This window comes from Cololabis saira, chromosome 2, assembly GCF_033807715.1.
Source record: "Cololabis saira isolate AMF1-May2022 chromosome 2, fColSai1.1, whole genome shotgun sequence".
Taxonomy (NCBI): domain Eukaryota; kingdom Metazoa; phylum Chordata; class Actinopteri; order Beloniformes; family Belonidae; genus Cololabis; species Cololabis saira.
This window is the reverse complement of record NC_084588.1, coordinates 26,610,864-26,638,655: the sequence shown is the minus strand read 5'-3', so window position 1 is coordinate 26,638,655 and position 27,792 is coordinate 26,610,864. Positions and strand designations below refer to the sequence as shown.

Genomic DNA, 27,792 nt, shown 5'->3' with positions numbered 1-27,792 from the left:
AAAAGCCTGATAAATCAAGCATTTTTTGGCTATTAATTAGGCCGTAGAACATTTATTTTATCAACAAACACACGTTTAGTCCTTTCATCAAAAACAACTGCTCAGTTGTACGCCAAAGTAGAAGAAAAAACGTTTAAGATAAAGGCCAGGAGATGGCGCCATTGAGTCGATTTAGACCCGCAATCTTGATTAGTTCCTCAAGCCTGCAGAATCAGGAGAGTCACGAAGTTTCAATATATTTAAGAAATATAAGACATCTGAAATTAAATGTCCTCCTTCATTCTCACAAGAGTCATCTTCCTGTTTCTTATTAAAAACAAAATCACTGAAGGAATGACAAATCTGTTTTACAGTCTGTTTCAACGTCACAGATACAGGTATTATACACGAGGTGTTTGGTAACATACTGTTATACATAAATGTTTTATACAACCAAATACAGAGCAAAATGCAAACAGTACCATCTTTCTGCCCCGCAGTCTCCACTTTCACTCATCTGTTTATTCAATTTTCTACAACACAAGTGTCACGGCTGAAGGCATCACGAAATACAGCGTTCAGGTCCAGGCACCCTGTGAGTTCATTTCAGATGGGTTTTTTTTTTTGTTTGTTTGTTTGTTTTTTCTAAAAAATTGAAGAGTGAAGGAGTGCAAATTCCTGAGATGCAGTTTACAGAGTCATTGGTCTCAATCGCCCATGTTGAATTTTCTTTTAAATCAATCTCACACCTTGGACATGAGCAAAGGGAACAAAATAACCACTTACCTTTAAACGAAAACAAAACGTTTTAAGAAAAATAGTGAGAGAATATTTTGGACAATAATCTAGGAAAAACTAAGGTATGAACTCTCTCCTCATAACAACAACACAGTGTCAAACTGAATCCCAGAAGGGCCAGTGTCCTGCATGTTTTAGATGTTTCACTGCTTTAACACACCTGATTCTAATTAATCATCATCACCAGTTTGACATCAAAGTCTGGATAGTTCTGTTGATGACACAGTCACTTGTATCATGGTGCAATGAAGCAGGGAAACATCTAAAACCTGCAGGGACACCGGCCCTCGAGGACTGGAGTCCGACACCCCTTGGTCTTTAAAAGAATGACTATGTTAAACTGACTTGGGGAACCATTTTTGTACTTGTCTAGGTCTCACAAAATAATAGACTGTTGGAGAAGCTGATATGAGGTTAAGTCCAAGAATCTGGAAAAAATAATTATTTGGGATTGATTCGGCACAACCTGAGATGGATGGTTCAGTTTTGTATACAAATTGTTTAATTTGTATTCAGTCGTTATAATTTTTACCACTAGATGGTGTATTGGGAACATTTTAACTTAGAGTATTTTGAGTCTGTACTGTCAATGTACAATTTCTTACAGCTATCATCTTGATAGCAGCTTATGGTAGAATTTTGAAAGAAGTTTTCAAAGTCAGCTAAGACAAAGAGAAAACTGCATGTCGCTGTTCCAGAGGCATCCTGGTCAACGATTTTATTTATCTTAAGACTTCACAGCCAGTGGAATGATATAAGCAAATTCCACTTAAGGGATCCTTCTCTTAAAAACCTCATTCACAGTGAAATAAAATTCCTTCGAGTCCACACAGACCGCAGTTTGAGTGAAGTAACCTTGTAGCGCTTAATGAAGTTTCTTCACACAAATTTTTTGAATTTCAGACCTACAACACATTCCTAAAAGTTTGGACAGTAAAGCTTTAGCCACTCTGTCTTGATGCTATTCATTCTCACAACGGTGAAGACGTTCCTTCACCGAGGATACCAAACAATGCTGCATTTCAGTTGTTATTTTGTCCCATTTTTTCTGTAAGCTTGAAAGGTACAAGAGGTACAGCGTTCAACCCATCCTCTGTTGGACTGGAGGCAGGCCAGCCCAGCACTTTGTTGAAGTGCAAAGATGTCCCTGGAAAAGATGCTGTCTTGAAGGCAGAATATGTTGTCCTTCTCTGCATGAATGCTGCCATCACAGAAGCGTAGATGACGTTTCCCAGGGGCGCAGAATCAACCTCACTACAGACTCTGGTTTTTGGACTTGTCTCTGGGAACTCTCTGGATAGTTGTTTTCATCTTTGGTCTGGAGCATGTTATATCCACCTTTTCCATAAAAGATCCAGAGTACCGGCTCATCTGAGCTCAATATACAATCCCGCTGTGTGATGGTCGACCCCAGATCCCCCAGAACCCACAAACGTCAAAGGCCGCCCCTGGAAAAGGTTAACGAAAGGCTCCCTTCTTGCACAGGGACATTTTTGTGACTGCAGATACAGATTATAGTACTTGACAAAGGAGTTCTTGCTTTTTACACACTGACAGTCCTCTTATATATAACTTGAGTAGTTTAATGATGCCGAATGAACTGAAATCCACTGAACATCATCTGGAGATCTTTGGCCCTCAAACATTCAGCCTATCATGGATCCTCAGGACAAACACCTGTTGACATCGGCTGTCTGACATAAGATATTTATTTATTTGTCTTGCCTTTCACCTCCTTCACCAGCACTAAACGGTCTCAGTACCAGTTATTTTCTGGAATGTGTTGCAGGCATGACATGCAAGTCACACTGTCCTAAAAAAAAAATTAAAAAGTTAGTAAATCTAAAAATCATTGCCTGTTTTGTTTTTTTTTTGCCTCCATATCATCCAACTTTCGCCTGATTTAGTTGAAGAAAGAATTGACAAACTACACCTTTAATTCCGACCCTGCATTTCACTAGAGAGTTAATACGTGATCAAGGAACAGCCAGGGCTGCCAAGCAAAGCCACAGAGGTCGTCTCCGCCCATGAAACAAATTGGTCTCTTGATTGGTCTGAACTGTTCGGAGGGCAGACTCGTGTTCATTACATTCAGCTGCCTCAAGTCTGGCTTTCTCTTAGTCTGATTGTCTGAAAGCCCTCATGCGAGCTCGGGTCGGGCCTCCATTTCTCCACGAGATGCTGTGCGTGCTCGGATGTACTCGCTGGCCTGAGCTGCCCTCTGACAGCCGTTCCCACGACGCCACCGCCGTACCGCCAGGAAGGTGTTTAAGCCGTAAACACCTGTCACCAGGAAGCCAAAGATCTGCATACAAGCGGGAACAGGAAGCACAGTAACAATGTCTGCATTTGAATGGGAACCAAAAACATCAGACTGTATGAATGAACTGCTGCTCATATTTATCAGTCCCAATTTGTCAACAGGCTGATGTTGTAAAAGAGGCAGCTGCTGTAAAGTCACGTAATTAAATGAGCCCTTCGTGAGGCTACAGCTGATGCTCCTCAAACGTACACTGGATGATTGCACACAAACACATACATACGATGCCTGTATTGTTTGTTGCAATGGAACCAGAGAAATACGGCAGCAAAGGCAGACTGGTTGTGTCTACTCACCACTGCTGCTATCTCAGCTCCAGTGTTGTGGTTGATGCACGCCAGCACGAGAGACGACAAGAAGAAGAACAAGGTGCTGGCAGCAGTGTTGACCAGGTCCTGCAGGAAAATATATATAAAAAAAACATGAAATAACAATTCATACGTGCATTAACAGTACTATCTTTTTGAATGAGAAAACTGAAAAACAAACACGCCCTCCGGATTTCAAGTAATGAATAGAGCTTTATCTTCACTCTTGATGGTCATATAAACTGTTGGATGTTATATATGACTTAACAAATCACTCCTCCAACAACCTGAACACAGGACTTTGTGGTAGTTTGGATTTGGTTTGGACTTCCTTTGTAGCTCCAGTAGAGAGTAGATAGTAAAGATAAACTCGAGTAGCGAAGATCATTTAAAAGGTTATACGGTAATATGATTAGTTTTTTTTTTCTGTAGTGTTTATATTTCTTTTGTTTCTGTTGTTTGCATCACCTTTTCACAGATTTACCTGCTTCATGGCTAGTTTGGCCCCACCCTTTTCAGAGAGGCCTTAAAGAAACAGGAACGAAAGTGAAGCTTTTCACCCGTAAAAGGAACAAGTGCTGCAGAAATACCCAGTGTTAGAAAAACAACATTTCAGAAGACCCTAATATAAAAATAAAAACCCACAAGTGATATGGGATCTTTAAATTTAAGTTAGTTTATCTCTTTGTTTATGGTTTGAAAGAACAGAAATTATTTTTTCCATTTTCCACGGATCAAAGCACATCATCTATGCCAAATGGTTTTTTTTAAATTATTTTAATGATCCTGGATGACGCCGTTTCTCACTGAAATGTTTTCTTACAGCCTTCTAAACAACCAGACTGCACGCTGGTCCTCCACGCAGCACCTGCTGCCACATACAAACACACCATGTCCAAACACATATGCCACTTCCTACTTTTCTGAACACATGAGGGAGATGAAAGCGACACCTCACTGAAGCTCTTTACTTTACTGTTTTGAGTAGCTCAGAGTGTCGAGAAAGGGTTAACGGCAAAGTGCTCGGCGTGACTGTGGCACAGGCCTCGTGATCAGATGTGTGATTTTAATTACTACAGACATGGTCTCTCATATGACACACAAGGCTCGTACAATGGTGCTGTCACAAACACGGAGCAGGCACACAGCTGCACGGCAGTGCGTGCATGCATAACGAGAGAAGCACACAAGTCTGCAGGGCATAAAACGCCTGACACTGTTTTAGCCAATTCTGCTGTTTAATCAGTAATCAATAGTAAACCTCTTGTTGCATGCTAACTGGCATAGCTAATGAACACCAGGGTTGTAACAGCAACCTTTGACCAACTCCGGCTTAACGGATGCTCAGCATGCATATTAACACAAAGCAAACATCGGTCATATTACACATACACGCCCGTCTAGCTCAACCAACCAGTTAAACAGGAAATACTCTTCATTATATCAACCGTCAAATATCCAGTTCTTGTGATCAGAAAAGCTTCTGTTCACAATCACACTTTATCCGGGCCAGCTCCAATCTTAAATCACTCAAGCGCAAACTGGACGGAAACCGCTGGCTTTTACTTCTTGCATTAAACCTTTGTTTTTCTATCTGTCTGCTCAAGTTCATTTTCAGATAGATAGATACATAACTTGAGTATTCTGTAACGGTACTGAATGCATTTCAGATTTATACGTAAATCAAACAATCTTATTTTGCGGGTGATTTAATCTGCTCTAAGCTTTTACACCAGTCTTTAAATGACAGATTTGTCTGATGCAAATTGGAAATTTGCACACAATAAATTTAGTTAACCTCCAAAGCTGGCAAGGAGGAACATGCACTTCAATGAGCTGGTCCCAATTTTCTAAATTAACAAATGTAATTTATTTTAACTGAATCAATACAATTTCAATAATTCATAACTTTATTTTATTTTTCTTGGTTGTGCACAAAAACGGGAATGTTTGCCATGCTTGTTAGCAGCTCGCTGTCATGCTTGTTCTGTTTCTGCAGCGCTCTGAAGTTTGAAAGTAGAAATACTCGCTGAAGTGTAACTATGGAAACCATGAGGTCTGCTGCAGAGTGCTGATAATGAAATGTATTCTCTTGACAGCTCCAGCAAGCCACAGAAGGCCAGAGAGCTTCATGCAGGAGAAAGAAAAAAAGTTATTTCTTTGAGAGACAGGGAAAGCAGGCATGTAGTTCACGTCTTTTGTCTTCTTGGGTGGCAAACTTCAGCTGTCCAAACCAAGAAAGCTTTTGCTGGATTCCACTTCGAGGTAAAGTAAATATGACATGAGCAAAGTGGTCTCGGGTCTGAACTGATGATAGATTAACGACTAAAGTTAACAATACCCATAACCCTTGGCTGTTTGCACATTCTGCAATATAACACGAGGTGATCAGAGAAAGAAGCTTTCACACACACAAAAAGGATTATAGCTCGTAGCTAAAAGCTTCCGACTAATGCTATAGTAAGGAGTAAAAACAGAGACAATATTGTAGTTTGTGAGACTCAGGGAGGATTGTGAACCCCGAGATTTTATGGCGTTACAGATGGGTTGCTGGGGCCAGATATATATCAAACCATGTCAAACTGATAACAAATGGTGATCTTTACAACGTCTACATGTCCAGCAGCGTGAGGCTACAGGACACTAGTGTCTGTAACCAGGGACTGAACAATGACAGAGACTGAGATTCTTTATGTTTAGCATCTATACATCCATGTTCTATACCAGTTTCAACTAGGGATGTTAATAATTAATCGATTTTCGATTAATTGCCGTTATGAAATTACCCGATTAAAATTAACGATTACAATTAATCTATTTATTTATTAATTTTTTCGTTTAATTTCACCAGCTGGTATTACGCCCGGACCACATTTAATGCGACACAACGCGCTGCGCCGTGCACATAAAGTTAGAAGAAAGAGACGGCGGATATGTTTGGTTTTAGTAACATCATGCTCAGACAGTCTGCAATGGCCCAGACGGGAGACACATGTAGCTCAGTGCTTAACTGTTATTTTTAATCCACTCTATATTCTTCTGGTTGTTCTCCGATATGCTCCCCTAAAACCTGAATTATGGTTCCGCCTTAAATCGACGCAGAGCCGCCGCCGTAGCCTACGGCGTAGGCTCTGCGTTGTTGTAACGCTAGGGCTGTAACGATACACTAATCTCACGATACGGTACGATACACGATATTGAGGTCACGATAACGATACGATACGATATTATAGCAGTATCTTTTTAACAACCTTGAATGAGGAACATATGACTGGAAAAAATTGTCTTTTATTTGAAAGACACAAAATACAAAACAATGCTGTGCATTTGCCCTATTGTTACATTTTGTAATGCTTTATAACTGTTTAAGTTTTAAAGAGAAAGCCAGGCCAACCATTTTCCACAAAGTGAACTAAAAGTAAATGTCAGGTTTGCATTATGCATCTTCAGTTTCATACAAGTACAAATATTTTGCCACAAACTGAATAGTTTCTCACATGTATGATTTGACTTTTTTCTTTCTAATTTAACAACTAAAATTAAATAAATAAAAGTAAATAATTACATACAATTTTACATCATAAAAAAGATTGATTCATGCTCACCTTATAAGTGTAAGAGGAGATTTATTTTTGTTAAGAAGTTTATTTTGGTAATTCAGGGTTCATTATTTTATAAATATATTCTTTATATTCTGATGTAAATTAGGGACTATAATTACACTAGTCAGTTTATCTGTAGTGCTTGATATCTGAGAGATTGGGCGGAGTGATACAGCACTAGGTGCTGTGTTGATGATCTAAAATCCTACGCTGTTGAGGGACATTAAAGTACACTGGAGCTCAGCAGAAGTTGTCCCCGTGTTTATCCTACTCACGACCCGAAAAAGGTTTAATTTAATAAGGTAAGGCTTACCTCTACACCAGCCTTACATTAGTAAAAGTTCAGAGCTCAAAACGGGACCACAAAATGGGACTAGTTTCTTCTGAGGGGAGTAAGATTTTGGTCCGCGGGTCGAGATGCGGTCGCGGTCGGATGCGCGTTTCTAGTCAACACAATAGATTAATATTAATAACCCAATATCGCGATACACTTTGTCACCTCCACGACACGTATTGTGACGTTTTTATATCGCGAAATTTCGTGGCACGATATATTGTTACACCCCTATGTAACGCGGAACCATAAATCAGCCTTCACCCGGTACATACATAGGTTTCTCTAAACATCTGTCCCCGCTACAGTTTTAACTAAAAGAAAATGTGCTCCCATACAGCAGGTCTCATAGTTTTATTTTGAACACTGCCAAAACTCTAACTTAAAACGTAACTAGAACTTAAAATTTGCTTGACACAAATGACACTATTATGGCTGCTGCTACTACTAATAGCCTTGAAGTGCACTTTATATTATATTCCTTGTGGTACAAAAATGTCTTTTTGTTACTTTTGTATCAAATAAATATTTGATTAAGGAATACATTAAAATGTCCTTTGTATTTTATATAAGCAAAAAAAATTATGTTTGTATCTCAGATGGGGGAAAAACGCCGCTTATCAACTAATCGATGATCGATCGATAAGGTTATCAACTGTCAATTAATGAAATAATCGATAATTTGCATCCCTAGTTTCAACCTTTTTGTTGTTGTTGGGGGTCAGAGCCTCTCTCAGCTGTAACTGAGTGAGAGGTGTGGACCCGTACACTAATGACTGCTCCTCCACGCACAGCCCCGTCCAACCATCAAGTTTGCAAACGACCCCACCATGATCAGCTGCCTCACAGACAACGATGAAGCCTACAGAGAGGAGGCTGCAGGACTCACTTCATGGTGCAAAGCCAACAACCTCCTGCTCAACGTCAGCAAGACAAAAGAGCAGCAGTGAAGAGAAACAGCTACTTCAGGATCTCAGCTGGTCACACCATGCTGACATGATCATCAGGTCAGCGAGACGATGTCTCTTCTTCCTGCGGTGACTTACAAGGTTTGGCATGACCACCAGGATACTCAGAAACATCTATACATGCATTATCAAGAGCATCCTAGCTGGGAACATCACCAGGCCAGAGTGGCCAACCAGCCAGGACATTTACAACCAGCGCGGCAGGAGGAAGGATCCCCTCTGACCCCAGTCATCCCAGTTCCCAGCTGTTCATGCTCCTACCACAAGAACCAGCAGGTTCAGAGTCACTTTTTACCCACAAGCCACTAGACTTCTGACCTCCTGATGTAGTGGTTCCCTGTTTACAGCTGTTACAGCAGCTGGTAAACTGCACGGCCCACTTAACAGTCAGCAAGTGCACATTGGTATAAACAATGTTTTGCAACGCTGTTCAGATGGACACATTTATAAGCTACTAGGGCTGTGCGATTAATCGATTTTAAATCTAAATCGGATTTATAATCAAGACGATGTTAAAAAAAGGAAAATCGGAAAATCGATTTTCCTTTTTTGCAGCTGGCTGCATTACAGACAGAGCTCGTCTAGTCATCTTTGTTTGGTCAAGAAAATTGTAAATGTTGTCACTTTACTAAACTCAAGGAGGATTTACAGTATCTTTCAATTGCACTTCATTCCCAATAGGGACATTTGTTTGCTATTTTTCTTTAAAAATAAAGATAAAATATTTGAAACAATTTATTCCATTGTCTTTTGTAGTTTTACCAAAAAAATCGAAAATCGGGTTTTCAGAGAAAAAAAAAAAAATCGGGATTTTATTTTTGTCCAAAATTGCCCAGCCCTACTATGTATTACTTCAAAGCTTTGCTGATGTTCATCAGGCCATGGCTGCGTCTGACATCACCTCTACGTAGCGCACCGCTCCCTGGCCACGGTTTAGGGGAATTCCATGTAGGAGATGATGAGCTGGGGTCATCACTATAATAAACTTTAAGACACTACTGGTTATTTCATCACCACTGCTCATTTCGGCATCAGTCAGTGCAGTTACATGCACATCTAAATCAAGCTATTGGCAACAATCTAGCTAAGGATTAAATTGGAGTTTCCGAGAAATCCAAGTATACATGCACAAGAAGACAATGGGTTATTGGGTGAGGTGCGTTCGACTCTGCGATGCTAGGTGGCGCCACACACATCCCGGGGCAGTCCGTAGCTCAGTTCAGCGTGGGTAATAATTCGGATTAGGACCGCATTATCTGGCACTAAAAGCTCGATCTCAACAGCTTCAGTTCGGTTCGACTACAGCCCGGCTAAGGTGTGTACATGGCTTTTAAAACTTCAATATCGGTCGGATTAAGGCAACAATTCTGTTAATGCATGTAAATGTACTGATTGTCGAACAGATAAAATGTAACCGAACTCCTCCAGCGGCTGATTTAGTGACCACTAAACTACTTTTCATGATGGACTGTGGCATACATTCAGTGCACTATAAAGGGCGTGACAATTCTCACCACATATTTGGACAACGCTGCAAAATGTCAAATACAAAATAGAGTTCACTACATACATGTAACAGAGGTGATTTCAGACACAGCCAATGATAAGCTAGTTATTCATACCTCTGTTATTTACAAAGCATCCTTATAATTAATTTGGAAACACCTGGCACTAGCTGGTAAATTCTCCTTTGTGATCACCAGCTCCTTTCTATTGCTTTGAAGGAAGACATCTGCCCGATGGCTGAGTAAATGGCAGCTTTGTCTCTGTTGTTTTTGTGATTAACAGGGAATGAAAGAGGATTTTCAAAGCTTATTCCTTGTAGAAAACGGCCACCTGTTGCGGCTGACAATAATGCAAAGGGAGCAATGAGCGTAAACCTGCACTGATCTGTGAACAGCACGGCGACCAGTTCACTATTGCAATTCAGGGTTGCAAATAAGCAGATATGCTGATAAGGAGAAGCCTCTAATCTGCCAACGACACAGACACAACTTGTTTCTTATTATGACATAGGCCATACCAGCATGACTCTGATAACCTTTTGCACTCCTTGGATTGCAGTCAAAGTTTGACTGTTTACTCTGTATACTTTAATAAATGATTGTCTCCAGGAGATCATATGATTGCACTCAATTTAAGTACATGCTAATTTGTTGTTGCTTTTTTACAGCGCACATAGGGAATATTTCAGTAATAAAAGATTTAGAATTTAATCACAATAATCCACTGCTGGGATATGTGTAATCAGTGATTATTTCAGAAAAGCGCGTGAATATAAGCCTTCGGGTTAGCAAATGGCTCTTCACCATCTGGTAACATAAGATCACGGTGCGTCCTTTAAACAGAACAAAATAAAAAAGTTTAGGCGCAGCAGAAACTGATTTCTTCCAGTCTGCTTAAAAACATCCCAGGTTGGCCGTTGTTCAAGTAAAGTCCTGTTTCAGTGTTGTCCAACACCTGCGCATCCGTCGAGCAGCATCTGTGCAACTTTTTTTTTTGCTCTGGAGAAGCTGCCTCAAAAAACATTTAAGAAGACAGAGACACGTCTGTGTCCAAGCCTTCCAGCTTCAAACCCATCCCTGCACCTCAGGAGAACAAACTGACTGTAACTTTTTAATTTGCACCAAAGGTGATTAAATCTGGAAATATATGTACTCTGAGAATAAAACAGCTACACTACTTTGTGCACAATGACAAACTGCTGTTCTTCTTCTAAAACAAGAATTAAACTGCTCCCTTTCTCTCCACCCCTCCCTTTTGGGCTTTGAAAGGTCATATGTCTGCGACCTTATTGGGCCCTTTTTCTGTACCGGGAAACCTCAGTGTGGCTAACACTTGTTTGACTGTGAATTAGGAAAATAAGCACCAAGTAGTCACAATTTAAAAAGTAAATTAAATGCTGAACTTAATGACCTTTAGTTATTAAGTGGCTTTCCAAGAAGACTGAATTAATTTCCTTGTGGAAGAGATGGGAGTGGAGGCCAATATTTCCCCGACTTTGCTGCCAGTGTCATCACGGAGAGTGAACTCGAGGCAACGGGATCGTCTAGCAAGTGAATTTGTGATTAAAAACCTTTAAAAACCTTCTTAGATTCTCGACCAACTTCTACAGCAGCCCACTCCACAGAAGAGCTTCTGTCAGTGTCAGGCTGCAGTTTGAAGTTTGGGAACACGGGAAATGAGCAAAGCTAACAAAAACTGGAGGAAAAATTCCCAGGGCGCCAATGTGACTGGAGCAGATTTGAGCATGATGGATGTACTCAACGTAGCAATTCAGAGAGCAATTCAGCTTGATGGGCTTGTTAGTTACAGCTGTTCATAGTGGGAGAAAAGCCTGTGGAATCTGGGAAACAACACCTACACAAGTCTTTCCCTGGTGTACAATCCAAGAAGGAAAAAGCAGAAACTGCTTTGTGTCATAAACACAGAATCTGTTGTCCTTTAAATAATTCATCTTTTTTTTTCCAAACTGGGTGAATAAAAACATGATTTCCAGCCAAACTGCAGCGTAGTAGCCTAAAACTACATATTTCTAAACTATTATTCCCTTTTTAATGGAAAAACAGATAATTAATCAAATCTGCAAGCCAGTGATCCTGAGAGGGAAAAAGACCAGGAAGAAAAGAGAGAACAGAAGGACTTTAGATTGAACGCCTGACTGTAATGATCATAGGTATCCAGTAAAAGTTCCTAAATCAGCACTCTTTAATTGACTCCGGCTTCTCCAAGACTGTAAAAAGCTTGCATTTGGTAGTGTGCTGCCAAAAGTAAAAGTCAGAGGCCCACCTTCCCTTCATGTTTGAGGGTCGATACCATACCAACAAAACCAGAGAGTTATCTGATAGCTGTGGTTGGATTCGTGGCTTAAAATCCACTGCTTTGCTATGATGTGCTCCGTAAGCTGTGTAGCCCCTGGAAATATGGCTGGAGACATTTTTGCTACACCCATCTGTAAAAAATACAGGCATGTGCATACACACATGTTCATGTTGGTGTGTAGGCGAATACAGGAAGCCAGCCAGCATCTGCAGGAGAACACCCACCAGCACATTTGCTTACAGCTGACTACGCATATCCTACACACTCTCCGAAGTGTCCCACAATCCCCGATATGAGCTGGTGTCACGTCTTCCTAAACTCCAGATTCTTATGTAAAGTAGATTAAAGTAAATATTATTTTGAACCCTAATTAGTAGGATCAGCAGGATCTTTTCTGACATTATTGCTAAAATGTAAAACGTAAAAAAGTGATTGTTCTTCTAGAAATTCCCTGTTTCCTTTGATGTCAGGTTGTTGTTGCATGGCACCCAACTAAATTCAAGCAGCAGCAAGTTTATAGAGAGCCTTGGCACTTCCCCGAATAACGAAAAAGCCTGTAATTCTCCAAAACTGTGCTTGATTTCTATTTAATACTATCCCTATCTTAAATGACTAGTATTTAGTGAATGAATGCTGATTTGATGGTTGGTATGGGGGCGTACCTAGGACATGCTGGAGAGGCTATGGCTTTATCGCGATCCCCTCCACTCTCCAGGTGCGCTTCACAGCGACCCCATGAAGGCACAATATTGCCTCCCAGTGTGTTTTCACACAAAATTACAGAGAATCACAATCTAAATACAGTCCCTTGGCTCTATTCTGCAGTTCAGTCAATACTGCATAAAACATGGTGCTGAAAAAATGACAATAAGACTGAGCTTGAGAAGTTACCAGAGTTGTAGGACGGAGTTTCATATGCAAGAGAGATGGCGGTAGTAACAGCAGGGTTCACTAGTAGCTGGTTTGCTCTTCTACCTTCTGTGCCATTAACAGCGCACTAGACTGGAAAATAGGTGACTGACTCTGTGAATGGGGCTAACTACATATCTCTCAGGGGTTCTGGGAACATCTCAGTGGAGGAGATGGAGGAGGTGGTGGGGGAGATGGAGGTCTGGATTATTGGATGGATAGATGGATGATGGCCCTCTGAGATCAAAGACATTTTCTGAAGGAGGACCTTTATACATGCTGAGGATAATAACTAATTGTATCAAATCAAACAAGCATCTTTATTGATGAATGGCGTCAAGTGACGTGCTTTGTGATGTAGTATGTGATGTCATTTAACTTTGAAGATGACCTCCGTAACAGAAAATAGCTATTTTTTTAAAAGCTTTGTTTCATTGGAGTTACGTGCACAGTTGGCGGTCACCGGAGACAAATGTCATTTCACTTGAGTTCACTGTCACCGTTACTGTTTGTCAAATGTCTCTCAGCAGCCACAGCGGAATCAGAAATAACAGTAGAGCCAAAGAGAACATTCAGCCTAGTTCTTTCCTGTTCTCTTAGCACAAGCGCTGTGAAACTCAATCACTCTGCTGCGTCTAAGAAAGTAGGGAAAACCACAGAGCAGGAAAGTTTGTTCTGTGCATGGATGTCCATAAATGCAGGCTTGAGCTGTGTTAACAGTAATACAATGCAACTTTTACACACAACAAAACAAAACAGTGGTATGCACTGTGCAGACACTGGAGTGTATTGACGAGTGCTTGTACACACCGTGAGGTTCCAGTTGACCTGGGGGACCTTGAGGTGGAGGTTGAGGCTGAAGATCAGGAGCAGAACTCCTGTCACCACGAAGGCACTGCAGCTGACAAACTCAAAGAAGTAAACGCCTCCACAGGGAGAACACATCATGATGGTCTCTATGCAGATAAATCCGATGAGCGATAGGACCTAGGAGATGGAAAATGATAGCAAAGAAGAGGTTTAATTGTGAAAGGTAGGACATATTGAGTGTAGTGTGTAGACTAGTGTTTGCAAAATGCAATTTGCGCCATCAGCTGATGTGTAAATCATCTCTCTTGGCTGAAAAACTAGGTCACCATGAACAACTGGCAAATGTCCAGAATCAGATGCAATTACTTAAATCAATCTTGCTCTTAATGACAGGATAGTCCAGTTCTTGACAACTATATTCAACATGTATTTCATTTTGGATGTTTGAACAAGACTGAAACTGACTCTGCAGCTGGGCCGATGGGAAGACAAGACAAAATAAGAATATCTAACATAAATGTATAGTGCAGTTTAAAACTGCTCAGTGGGTATGTCCCTCTGAAGCATAAGTTATGCTATTTCTACAACACTGTAAGTGTGGTGAAACGCCACACTTTCCAGTTTCTGAAGTGATTGTCCTATGAATAGAGTGGAGGCCATTAGCCCGTCTCGTGAGCTCCAACTTTGGCAGCTGGAGATGACGCCTGCCTTTAGCCAACAACCATCAACTAACCACACAAAGGAAAGACGGATTACACTTTTTTAGGTGTTCTTCTGCAATCTATAACCCAGGGAGGGGAAAAGGATTACCTATAGGATTTGAGTTTTCCAAAACCCCTAGACAACCAAACTACAAGAGATGTGGCTGAAGCAGCTGAGTAAGAGTTGATTTGCAAACAGTTTTTCACAGGCAAATGCGCAGATAAAGGTACAACCTCTCTTTAGTGTATTTCAAGCTAAAGAAATCGTGTTACTCAGACATAAAAGAAAAGCAAAAACATGTGGCACGTAATCATAATCGAAGTGGGAGAGAATGAGAGGGACACATCACAAGCTTCATCTGAGGACAGAAGATATAACTTATATATTTGTGAGAGATTATACGGACCCTGCGTCCAGGCATGTGATTTCAACAAATCTATAAATCTGTCCAGTAAAGATGAATGGATGTATGGCTTTGAGTAGCTTAAATGAACAAACACCAAAGAACCCACGCTAGGTTTTTTTTTTTTAACATTGTTTACACTTTACTAAGCTCTTTACAATGTATTTCCCATTGACCCAATTACCCAAACACAGACACAACTCTTATTACACATGCATGCTAAATACAGACATGCTTTTGTTTCTATAATTATACCCGCATGAGTAATCTTCACATACATGTGAAAACAGTTGCTCAATAATCGCAGTGACTTTACATTTTTTTCAGTCAACAGTTAGACAGGTTATATAAAGCTGTTGATGAGTTAGTGAAGCGGCAAACTTTTATAGGACTGATCTCTGATGAAAGGACAAATCCCAAAGCTAGTCAGTTCAATAATTTGTTGTGACCTTAAAAACAACAAGATAACAGTAGATAGCAATAGAGTGTATAAGTGCAGCAGTGCCAAGTGCAATTTATGGTGTGTGTTTATACTTTTTTTTTTTTTTTTTAAAGGCTTCAAATAAACAACTAAATATTTGTTTGAGAATAACATCCAAGAATCATTGAACAATGGTTAAAAATAAATAAAAAGTTAAAAGTGCTCTGTACTAACATGAAAACACTGTCCCAGTTGAGAAGTGCTGCGGCACAGGGGAGGGAGTATCATGATTACTGGCTGCTTGCTTTGCCTGGGTCTGCATGTTTCCGTGGGAGGGGGGAAGAATGACATAGTTTATCACAACATCACGATGGTTGCCAGAAAAAATAAATGACTTGTGTATCGGTTACAATGATCCTCAACATCAAAGACTGATACATACAGGCTATTGATTTCTTTCTCAACTCAGAACGCTGATACCCCACAGCCCAAGTGTTGCTCTCAGGGAAGACCCTGCAGGTTACTTAACAATTAATTTGGTCTTGCTGAATCTGGAAGACTGGCAGAGCAAGGTTTTTAATGAATGTGACTTTTTGAGATCAGTTTCAGCTGGATCAATGCAGCCATCATGACACTTCGGAGCTCAGAGCTGCCAAAAGCTGCAAAGTTGAGTAAAATGTAACCCCTGGCTGGTGCTCCTGCCACCTTCTGAACACCGGCATGACATGTTTTAATGTGTAAATGTGAAAGCTTATTTTATGGCTGAGCTCACCCTCTCACTCAATTCACATTGATTCATCAATCGATAATTGTCCACAAACTCAGTACAGTAGTCAGGGCTGAATGCTAACTGTCAACATGCCCAGTGAAAACACAATCCAGATGTCAGTGGGTGTTAACCAGAACTATATCATAATAATGATAATAAGTATATACAATCTATTGTATAAAGTTTAGTTGTCTTTTCTGTCCTGTGAAAATAAAAGCCAGAGAAAATCCATCAGGGTGACCTCAAGAGGACCGTTTACACCAGAAATCCTACAGATATGGCTGATTTGAGGGGCTATAGGAGCAAGAATGGTCCAAACTTCTTTCCAAAACTTGTGCAGGTACGATCTTACAAATCTCTAGCTGGAGGTCAAAGCCAATACTCTAAAAATCCACTGGCTTACTTCCACATGAATGCAGACAATGAGTGGATCTGCAGAGTTTATACCAGACAGTCCTCCAGAACCAGATAACTGAAGAGCTGCTTCATTACAAGCTCCATCCTCAGTCAGCAGGATCCAAAATACCTCCATCCTCCAGAGGGCTATGATGAGTTAATGTGGCATTGTGAGGTAATGATCTAATATCTGATGATATTCATTGCTTTAAACAAGTTCATGAAGTAATTCGCAAAGCTGGATGTCGATAGCTCAGTAGCAACTTTAGGAAGTTTGTATTCTCGAAATCGAGCCCTGAGATGAGGTTTTACTTTTTTTAATGCAACAGTAGCTTTAATAAATAAAAAAAAACAACTCTTGCTTTAAAAGAGCACAAGTTCAGAGGACAGGTTTATCTTATTAAAATGATGACGTCCTGCTTGACTAACCAATTTACGTTCACACTGTCTCAAAGCCTTGTTTATCAGCACTTAGCCAGGGCACAAACTCATTCCTGTTTGTCGCCAGGCAAGAGTGTCAAAGGAATGGCAAAGCCTTGACATTATAAATGTGGTCAGATTATCTCAATTTTATTTTGGTGGCCAATAAAATATGGCACACATGAGCACTTGGCCACTGTACACATGATGAAAAAGTGAAAATGACATAAGAAAAACACCAACTCAGAGGTCTGGGACTGCAACTGAGCTGTAGGCCAAATGTAGAAGAGAAAGCAAATAAATAGTATAACACGGCATAATTAAGATAATACAATTCTTCTCCTCACATATAAAGCTCTTAATGACCAAGCTCCATCATATCTTAAACGGTTCAGGGTTCCATATCTTTCAACCAGAGCTCTTTGCTCTCAGACAGCAGGTTTAATTGTGGTTCCTAGAGCATCTAGAAGTAGAACCTTCACACCTTGAAGCGTCGATTATTATGCTGCTGTACGCCTTGACTTCTGGGGGCCCTCCCATGATGCACCTCTCCTCACTCTGTTCTCTTCTACCCAAACTCTATTACTGACATCATTGTTGTTGATATTAACCTGTGTCCCTTCTTCCCAGCAGGTGTTCCTGGTCAGTTGTGTCTGTTCTCTCCCCTTCCTGTCCCTGTCCCTGGTCGAGCCAGACAGTCTGGTTCTGCCGGAGGTTTCTTTCTGGTAAAGGGCGGTTTATTCTTTCCACAGTTGCCTGATGCTTGCTCAGGATGGTGGATTGTATTGAAGAAACATTTTGATGCAACCTGGTGGTTTCTTTAGCAAACAATAATCATTATTGTTATTTTATTTGCGTTGTATCAATTGGACTACGTTGGAACAGCTTGAACTGTTGTTAAAGGGCCTTGAGATGACGTTTGTCATGATTTGGTGCTGTATGACTAAAACTGAACCGAACTGAATTGATGACCCTGATTATGCAGCCAAATCTTAAGTAAAAGCACCTCTTGAAATGGTTTTTCAAATGTTTTGCTCCCACAGAAAATGAATTGGTACATTTCTTATAGATACACACCTTCGGCCTGTAAAAGCGTCCTCTGCATGTCAAGCTGTGATCAAAGCACTAATGAAACGGAGACGCAGTAAAACCTGTCTCCCACTGTTTTTATTTGTGAGTATTTGCAAAATAGGCCCCACTTAAGAACTAAGACTTGCAGAGTCAGAGGATACAACAATGCAGACTGGAAATAAATAAATAAATAAATAAATAAATAAATGAATAAATAAATAAATAAATAAATAAATAAATAAATAAAAACATCTTTCACAACCAGACAAATTAAAACTGACACTTATGCGATTGTTTCTTACTTTAAGCCTGTCAGAAGCAGCTATATGTGGAATATTTAAGGTGGATCTGACTCTTTGCTGTTCGTGGACAATAAGACAATAAGAGAATAAGAAGAAAGTTGAGTCTTTTTTTTTTAAAACACTGGACAGTTTTAGTAAAACGTAATAAAAGATATTTATACCACGGTCTGTGTGAATACTCGATTCTGATTGGCTGGCAGGTGGAGGTTATAAGTGATAACCTACACCTGCCAGCCAATCAGAATATAACCGACAGTCTAGAAAACAAGTTCGGTCAAATTGCCTGATAACTTTTCATTGTGCTGGATCAACTGCCAGGTGGTAACCACGACAACGGAGATTCAGAGAAGAAGAGCCGGCTACCGCAGGACGGCGACATGAGTGATTTTGTAATTTATTTCAATTTATTTGGTGAATTTAACAATTTTGATGACTGGGATGCAGAAGAGGAGAGAAAAGAAAATAGCCGAGCGGACTAGAATATCTCCCGTTACCAAGGAAACTGATTTATGGCTTGTTAAAAAAACGTAACTTACCAGGTTAGAACGGCTGCACACGGGAGATTAAATAGTCCGCTCAGCTGTGGCTCGTTATAAAACTAATGATTTCAACTGAAAACACATTAAAGCATGAATAACTTTAATATTTGTTCTTTGGTAGGTGGCCGCGGTATAAGCAAGATAATGCCCGACAAGGTGTACATTATGTAAGGGATAATGGCTGACGAGGTGTACATTAACAGAAACATATGGACAACGCGGGGGCGTGAACCGTCCTCCACCTGCCAGCCAATCAGAATCGAGCATTCACATAGGCCGTGGTATAACATAAATATATGGACTTCGCGGAGGCAAACCGTCCTCCGCTTCGCGCCCCAGCGTCATCCATATATTTCTGATAATGTACACCTCGTCGGGCATTATCCCTTACCTATCTGAGCTGAATCCAGTTCCAGTCAGGTCTAGCCAGGGTCATCTCCTTACTTGACACACTGCTGAATAAACCCAAACAAAAGACCCCTCCTCCTCCCACGTTGCTCCCTGCAGCTCCACAGACAATCCTGCTATCTGGTTTAATGAGATGGGCGCGCTCTGATTCTGACAAGTAAAGCATTGTTTGGTGACTTGGACCAGTTAAGCCTCAGTGGAGAAAACTTGTGTTTGCGACAGATTCCTGTTTATTCACCCAACTCTGGCTCACAGACAAGAATGTGACAGTCATATTAGGAGTGAAGCACTAAAGCAAAGCAAAAAGAAAAGCAAATCTCCCATCCCACCAACCATCAGGGCAAACATTTCATAGTGCAACAGTTCAGACCTCTGCAAATTGAGCAGTTAGAAGTCCGACTTCAGCACAACTAAAAAGGTTACACCCAGCGAGGAGGGGAAGGCTGCTTGGGCTGAGGGATGATGTCATGTCTCTTGAGGAAAAGCGCTTTGCTTCCACACGATCCTGTGTAGCAGGTGTGAGACGCTCACAGGGAAAGAGGTGGGGGATCAAAAGCCCAACACAGGATAATCTTGTAAGAAATGATTTTATGTCAACCTTAACTCAATCCAATCTGGTCATTGAGCATCCATACGTGCATGGTCATGCACCTCCACTCTCTTTCTCATCTACCTCCTACATGTGAGTACGTACTAAGCTTTGGGATTTAACACACTATTATCTGCCTTTAAAGGCGTATTGGACTCCCCTGATCTTCTTATTACACCATCTGTTGTGGAGAGAGAATTCAAGAAGGAGGAGAAACCAGGCCTGAGCGTGGAAGCTGGGGAACTCCATATGCTGCTCCTCTATGGGATCCCACTGAATACACTTCAGCAAGAGCCAGGAGATGGCATCAGTAGCCTGAATATAGGTCAATTTTCAACCCTACGGGTGAAGTGATTTTGTGTTTCTGTGCTCACGGCAACAGCATGCATGTCTCCCCACATGCATGCTTAAGATTTGTGTTTTCTTTATGAATTGCTTCAAGCTCTAACAAAGTAATACTCCAACCACGAGAGAATGGAGCATATGGCATTTCTCTCAGAGGAGGGCGTGATGGCTGGCATTTGCAAGCATCTGGTAACTTTATTCCACAAAATCCACAAGAACAAAAAAACCTTTCCACAATATTCAATCACCATTTGCAAGAATAACAATTAAAAAATTGGGAGATATGGTTTCACATATAATCACTCTTGTTCATCATTAATGCAGAAAGCTAGCTGGGAAACCAAATGAGTATCATAGTAGTATGGTTAGGTCCTTGACGGTTTCAAATTTCCCACTATATGCCAAGGGAGACAAGGTGAAGATTGGTTTGTTGACTCTCAGAAAAGACAGAAAGACATACCTGTTGTCAGAAAACACATGCCTCGGTCAGGTTTCATCCTACCGTGGGTTGCTTCTGATCAGGTCGGGGTCATCAGCACCAAGCAGCCATTCACGTAAGGAATGACAACATGTATGAGCCTCTACAAGTCACTGCAATGCATTTTAGTGCTCCAGATTTGTTAAAATGCAATTATTTGTACATTCTCGTTCTGTGTCAAGTCAAATGAATGATCCTGCTTCTTCCTGCTTTTATTTTTAATTATGTCCGTTTTGGTCTTCCAAATGTAGTGTGCTATAACACTACTTAATCACTATGCATAACATAAGGGCTTTGCCTCTGAATTATCATTTGAATGATCATCCTCTGACTATTTTTCTCAAAAGCAGTAGCAGCCATCACAATAATTTGTCAAAAACTAGAGATTTTTTGTCCATCTTCAACATTGAGATCTTTTTTTTTTTTTTTTTTTAAAGAGAAGTCTCGCAGGACAAGATACAAAAAGTCAGAAAGATTTGAGAGACTAGGAGAGTTACGCTCATAAAATAAAAACACAGTTTAATGGCAACATCGAACACCTGCGGCGGTTACTTTATTTCACTTTTCTTTTACAAAAAAGTGTGATAGAAATGACACGATTGGATGCTGATCCTGGCCCTAAAAATCTTGTTTGGACTGCGGAACTGACTTCATGCAAGTTTTCGCCATCAACATCGACAGACTTACATCTCAGGGTGAAAGTGAGTCTTTCTATAGTCACGTTTGTTTTGCAGTAGATGTATTTTTGATTGCATGATTAAACCATTAAGCGTGCATCCAGAAATTCCCGGTATGATATATGTTTTAAACTCAGAGGTTGTTTAAATGCGGCGGTTGAATAGTTTTGGTTGATTACAACCATCACATTCCCCGCCATGACGTAGTGGTTCTTGGATCTGGCCCCTCAAGGTTTTGGGGGCCAGCGTAGCACCACTTTTCTTGGCACAAGTGTGCAGGAACTCAAGTTCACTGTGATTTTCTGTGGCTGAGTCAACAGACCAATCTTCACCGGCAGTGGAAAAGCAAAGAACTGGTGCTAGCACCGAACTAGCACTGGAACCACTGTGGTGGAAAAGCTCTAAATGGGGTCAAGATCTGGACTCTGTGGCAGCCATCCATGTGTGAAAACAATGTCTTGCGCTCCCTGAACTACTTTCTTGGTAATCTGAGCCCAGCGAATCCTGGCACTGTCATCTTGGAACATACATATGCAATCAGCAAAGAAAAATCACCACTGATGGCAAAAAACCTGGTCACTCGGTATATTCAAGCAGACAGATGACCTAATTGTTTTGGCACATAACACTGCTGAACCTAAACCAAGGTCAGAATGTGAAAGAAGGCTCAACACCCTCTCTTTAATGATTTTATGTTGCCGTGATCTGATTGCACAACAAGCACACATAAAATCCACATGCTCCTGCTGCCATTGGCTTTTTAAAATACCCTTTCTGATATGTATCAAATTAAATGGCAATTGTTGTTTTTCCATGCCCTTCATGTGTTTTTTCTGGCTGTACAAGACACTGCCCCTTGGGGGTATCTAAGAGCTGACCGACTGAACTGAGCCCAGATCATACTACTTCCCCCTCATTAGACCACATGACCCTGTTCTATTGTTCTTGATTCCATTCTTCATGCTCCAAAGCAAACTGAAGCTTGTTTTCCCCAATGAGACTCATGTTAGGGTTGAATAATTTAGTGCCTGGTGAAACATATTCTTCACCCGTGTACTATTTCGACAGGAGTCTTGACTATTTGATTAGTTAAATAAAAGGTGAGAATTTTTTTTTTTTTTTTTACTTGTGATGGTCTTGTGTGTTTCATGCAATTTCTTTTACATTTAATTCAGATACAAAAGAAAACTTTCATTGCAAAATTCTTCTCTAAATTAGTGTTTTGAGGTTGTATTTTGTGAAGAAAGTTTCAAACTAGAAGACTACACCGGAAAATCTAATTTCTAAGGAACAAAATAAAACTTTTTTCAAGAAAATTAGAAGCCCATTTTAGACCATTTTTTCTAGTAGAATTCAAGTCTAGAGGGGAAAAAATGTACCCTGTGGACAAAATATTTCTGCATAAAATAAGACAATTCCTAGTATGGAATAGTCAGAATAGTATGGAATAGTAAGATTCTTTCTAGTCAGGAAAATTGTTCTTCTTACCCCACTGGCAAAGATATTTTTGCTTAAAATAAGACCTTTTTGACTAGGTTTTGGAATATAAGGCTCATTTCTAGAGCAGCTGTTTTTGCTTTAGAGTTGTACCTTATAGTTACCGGGCTTGTTAGCTAAAGGTTGATATATGTTTGAATGTCAAACCCCTCAGTAACCAATAGAGATGCCAGTTACTACTACTACTACTACTACTACTACTACTACTACTACTACTGTCATTTAGCAGACATATTTTGATCCAAAGCGACTTACATCTGAGAGAACAAAGGGCTTGCTCCTACCCAAGGTGGTTCATCTTGGTTGCCATTCCAGGACTCTCAAGCTCACCTCTGTAGCCACTAGACTGACTCCCTCAGTTCAGGTTTCCTGAGGAAAACTGTTTGCAACAAAGACTACCTGCACGCATCAGAGGGTTAACTTACTGCATGCCAGATTTTACACTATCTTAAAGAATGCAGAGTCGCTTACGCCAGTTTGTGCAAAACCACAAGCTAGACTTTCAGGCAACAACACATGGCAGCTTCACTGTGTTTCCAAATCACGCAGGAATTGTGGTAGATTAAGCACTTTCACAGTAGATCACACACACTCAGCTCTGCGCTGTCATCTGTTAGTTTTGCATGGTCAACACATAGCCTTGGCTGGCACTCTGCGCAACAATCAGAGGACAGAGCAGTAAAAATGAAACCCTTTGAAGCTATTATTGTCTGGAAGGCAGCCTTGTCAGCCTCCTCTGAGATACTGAATCCAATCTTCCACTGGTCTGCTTTCTTTTCAGTAGAGAAATATTACCATCCGAACAGATAATCAGAGCAGAACAAAGCACAGAAGAAAATAAGTATGAGTATAAACAAAAGATAAATAGGATATTAACTAATACTTGTTCATTATGCTGCAAGTATTTGGTGGCACTTCAGAATCAAAGATTTGTTTCTTGAGTATCAAACATGCTGAGCAAAATATGTTCATGGCACCAAGGAGTTTTATCACCTTGTTTACATAATTCAAGGATAACATAGTCTCTCAGCAAAATCATTATCTTATTAAATCCAGACAAATTTTAGAAACGTTTTTATTTTGCTTCTCGTGTTGAGATGATATCAGAATGTTCCTGAATTCAATGCGAATCTACATGAGAACCGTGAAGCTTAACATCAGAGTATTTGAACATTTGAATGGTAAGAATACAAATGTGATGCCATCACATGTCTTTATCTCTGGACCACCTATAAAGCAATAAAAATATGGAATTCGATTTCTGTATTGATCTCCTGTTGAGGCCAAGTCAATAATCCAGGACATGCTGCAAACATGATGACAGGGAGTTTGAAGCTTAGTTACTAGGCCTTCTGATGACAGGTGGCTTCCTATCCGTCCTTCCCACATGCATATAAGTAAACATCACAAGTGTGTGCAAGAACTCAGGCTCACTGTGATCTCCTCACAGACCACAAAGACAGTTGACCATCCACAATCTGAAAAAAAAAACAATTTAAAACACTTCTTTTCGAGTTTTAACGGTGAAGCAGAGAAGACTACTGCAAAAGTTTGGATTTTTGGGTTGCTTGTGTTGCAATAAACACCGAAAGAGGTAATTATGAGTCCGTGCTTCCTGTTGTGCCCACAAATCACTTCATGTGCATGAGTGTGCAGTTCTGCACCGAATGTTTTTGGCACAAAACGAAGAGGAGTAGCCCAATCTTAATAGATATTTCCTCCTCTGGCAACTTATCAGATCTTTAAAAGCCCTCATTTTGCTTTGTTGTTCTCTTTCAACCCAGTTCAGACATCTGGTTTGGACACAGTGATTTACAGTTTAACAAAAATGACTATTCCAGTGACTGTTACATGGCCCAAACAAATGCAGATGTCTAACGACTGAAACAGCTGAAAGCTGAAAATGACACCACAACAACAAAATGTAATATATCTAGTTTGCTGAAAGCATTAAAAAGCCATTGAAACAGTTGGTGAAGAGAGTGAAAAAGCTGTTGTGAGTTATTACATGAAAGAAGGGCACATTATTAACAGTTTTACAACGTCGTAATGAAATGTCTGTGACATACATCAAATCAGCTCAGAGATACAGTGCAACAGCCAATTTTTCAATAATGTTTTTACAGCTTTATTCAGACCAGCTGGTTTGAGTGGTTGGAGTCAAAGACTTCACCACCTTTCCCACACTCGTGCTGAAACCTCTTTTGAAATGGGGCATAGAGGTTTAAGCATGATTTATACTTCTGCGTTGAACGAACGACGTGGGATTCCTATTCTGTAAACATCACCGGAGCCTGATGTGCACCTCGGTATAAACATTACGACGTGTCGAGGTGACGCGGACCACAACACATGTCACTGGCCAGCTTGGAACCATGGTATTTCCTGCAATGTGCTACTTCTTCCTTTTTCATTTTTAAAATGGGTACAAAAATAAGATTGCTACGAAGTTAATGAAAATTACCATTGCACAATTGATTAGCCCCAATTCACATGCAATATATTTAATTAGCTCCATTGGTATTACTGAGCCACATGAAGGAAGGAAACGAAACAGAGCTCAGCCCTTCAAGCTACAATGCTGCAGAAAAAAACCTTTACTACAACCTGGAATTTGGTGATGCAATTACACAACAGCACAAATGAAAACAGACAGGTATAAACATCAGCGAGGATGGAGATCTTCTATGAAGGATGTGTGCATAGGCCAACTTATCCATTTATGCTTGTCCGCCGACTCAAGGCAGACCATCTGCAATGTCCAGAATACACCAACAACATTTTCTGGCTACATGTTGAGGAAATGCAGACCGCCAGGGCTGTGATTGGTCCACTGCACTGCATTGTTTCCAACACTTCACTATTCTGGTTTGTCCCTTCTGCTGGACTTGTTCAAAGGGCATCCAGACCACCTTCTCACATGATGCAACATTTGCAAAAATAAAAAAATTGCTAGTCGTTCACATTGATCCACTCCAACTCCAATGTCGTCATTTCTTGTTCAGTCACCATCGTTCACTGTGACCAAAAAAGCCAAACTGGAAAGTAAACCCTCAGCCAACAATCAATGTGATTTCACAGATCCCAAATTTGACACGCCCTAGCACTTGTGCGGTAAACTGCCTCACAACACTTTGCAATGCATATGACCTCAATGCAGAACTTTGAAAGGCATACAATGGCTCACGTTTCCTTTCTGTCGAATTGACGGACAACCATTAATCATCCTTTACACTACCCATTTAAGAGATAGGCCAAATACGTCAAGAAATTCAGCAAAGAAAATATGGGAAAACTGGAAAACTCAACTCAGATCTGGGTCTGTGATGTCACAGTACCTCGCAACTCTGAATTTTTCTCTGTTTGACATTTTCAGACAAAGGCAGCCACAAATAAAGCAAAGAAAACATGTTATGTTGGAGCTTTTTAACTGGTAGTGTCTGAAGTAGTCTACAGATACCTCTACCTGTTTTTCATGGTATGCCCCCTTTACTCAGTAGGCTATGTCCACATGTCATGTTTATGACATAATACCTGAAGTAGTGCAGGTTAAACTATGATACATTTTGCCACATGGTCTCAGTAAACCATCTTTTTGATATATTATGAATGAGTAACCCAAAGACACTATGGCTGCGTCTGAAATCCCATACTAAACAGTATATACTAAAAAAAGTATACTTTAGTTCGGTAAGCCTACACTTTTGAGTAAATATCAGTAGCATTGTTCGGACGTACTACTCAGAGCGCACATGGCACTTTCTGCCATTGGGAGGGGGAGTTGTTACCATGGTAACCACTCCTGTAACAGCAGCAGTAGTAGCACCGCTCTTTCCCGTTTATCCTGGCCGAAACAAGATGACATTATATAATATTATTATATACAAATATTATAATATTATATAATATTATTATACTTAATATTATACTTATGACATATACGTATCTGCGCAGCACTTAGCAAACAAACACCGCTGCATTTCATTGTGGGAAGTTTCTGCTTAGCTAGTGTCCATCAATACTACATACTACATACTATTGAGTAGTACTAATGTTTCGGATGCACTAAAAAATCTCACATACTGTTTTTGCATACTCATTAGGGTGTAAGTATGGGATTTCGGGCGCAGCCTATTAATTATTTATTTGATCACTAATTAAACCGTTCCTCCGTTAAGAGTGGCTGCGTGGTTTATGTTATCAGTGCGTCATATAGTTTACTTAAGGGTACTTTAACATGGCTGTACATGTGTCAGTTTTTGCAGTTAATTATGCACAAAACTTACCACTTCCACCAGCTTTAGAATGCCAAAGTATGAGCGGAGGTAGTCCGTGTCGCAGCGCACGGCCCCCAGCAGGCGGGGGTGCACGGGCTCGGTGGTGGGCTGGTAGGGGCTGCTGGCCCCGGAGATCATGGAGCTGCTGGAGGCCTGGCCGTCAAAGCCCTCCGCGTCCTCGCCGCTCCGCATGGTTCAACTCCTGCACGCTGCACCGGGACACCAACTACAGGAAAATGGAAACGCGTCCTGGATCTACCTGGAGGCGCAAGTTCAGTCGCACTTTATTCCCGTGCAGGCTGGAGACGAGAGAACAAACCACACAGTCCATTTGTCATCGCCGCTCCGCGGGGAGACGGGGGATGCTGGGGAACATGCCGGGAGTCCTGTCCTGCAGCCTTACTGTCCCGGAGAGCCGCACTTCTGCGGACCAGGTCACGGGTTCGAGTCCCGGGGAGCGACTCGGGTGTATTTAGGCCACTGCAAAGGAAAAAAACGCTTGCCAGGCGGCGTGACTCGCTGCAACGACCTGAAAAACATCAACCGAATGCGGGTTGGATAATCCAGGGAGCCCGAGGTTGCTCTCGGTTGTAAACTTCCCAGCACTGGCGTGCAGTGAGCCGCCGTCGTGTCCGTGGATGAGGGCGG

The 27,792-nt window shown here is 40.8% G+C and overlaps 1 protein-coding gene across 1 annotated transcript; it reads right to left on the bottom strand.

The window, feature by feature from the left end:
- Nucleotides 1-508: 508 nt before the first annotated feature.
- Nucleotides 509-27,777, bottom strand: cmtm4 (CKLF-like MARVEL transmembrane domain containing 4). Its single transcript, XM_061741883.1, has 4 exons — nt 27,154-27,777; nt 13,851-14,027; nt 3,394-3,492; nt 509-3,082 (listed from the first exon to the last, which is right to left on the bottom strand). The coding sequence occupies exons 1-4, from the start codon at nt 27,334-27,336 to the stop codon at nt 2,918-2,920; spliced, it is 624 nt and encodes a 207-aa protein (XP_061597867.1). The 5' UTR covers nt 27,337-27,777; the 3' UTR covers nt 509-2,917.
- Nucleotides 27,778-27,792: the final 15 nt, after the last annotated feature.

What these genes read in the sequence shown, in the direction of transcription:
- cmtm4 (XM_061741883.1), bottom strand. Translation starts at nt 27,336, where the DNA reads ATGCGGAGCGGCGAGGACGCGGAGGGCTTTGACGGCCAGGCCTCCAGC. An exon ending in TTCTAAAGCTGGTGGAAGTG is followed by an intron (nt 14,028 to 27,153) that starts GTAAGTTTTGTG and finishes TCCATCTCCTAG; the next exon opens with GTCCTATCGCTCATCGGATT. An exon ending in GAGCTGAGATAGCAGCAGTG is followed by an intron (nt 3,083 to 3,393) that starts GTGAGTAGACAC and finishes GCTTGTATGCAG; the next exon opens with ATCTTTGGCTTCCTGGTGAC.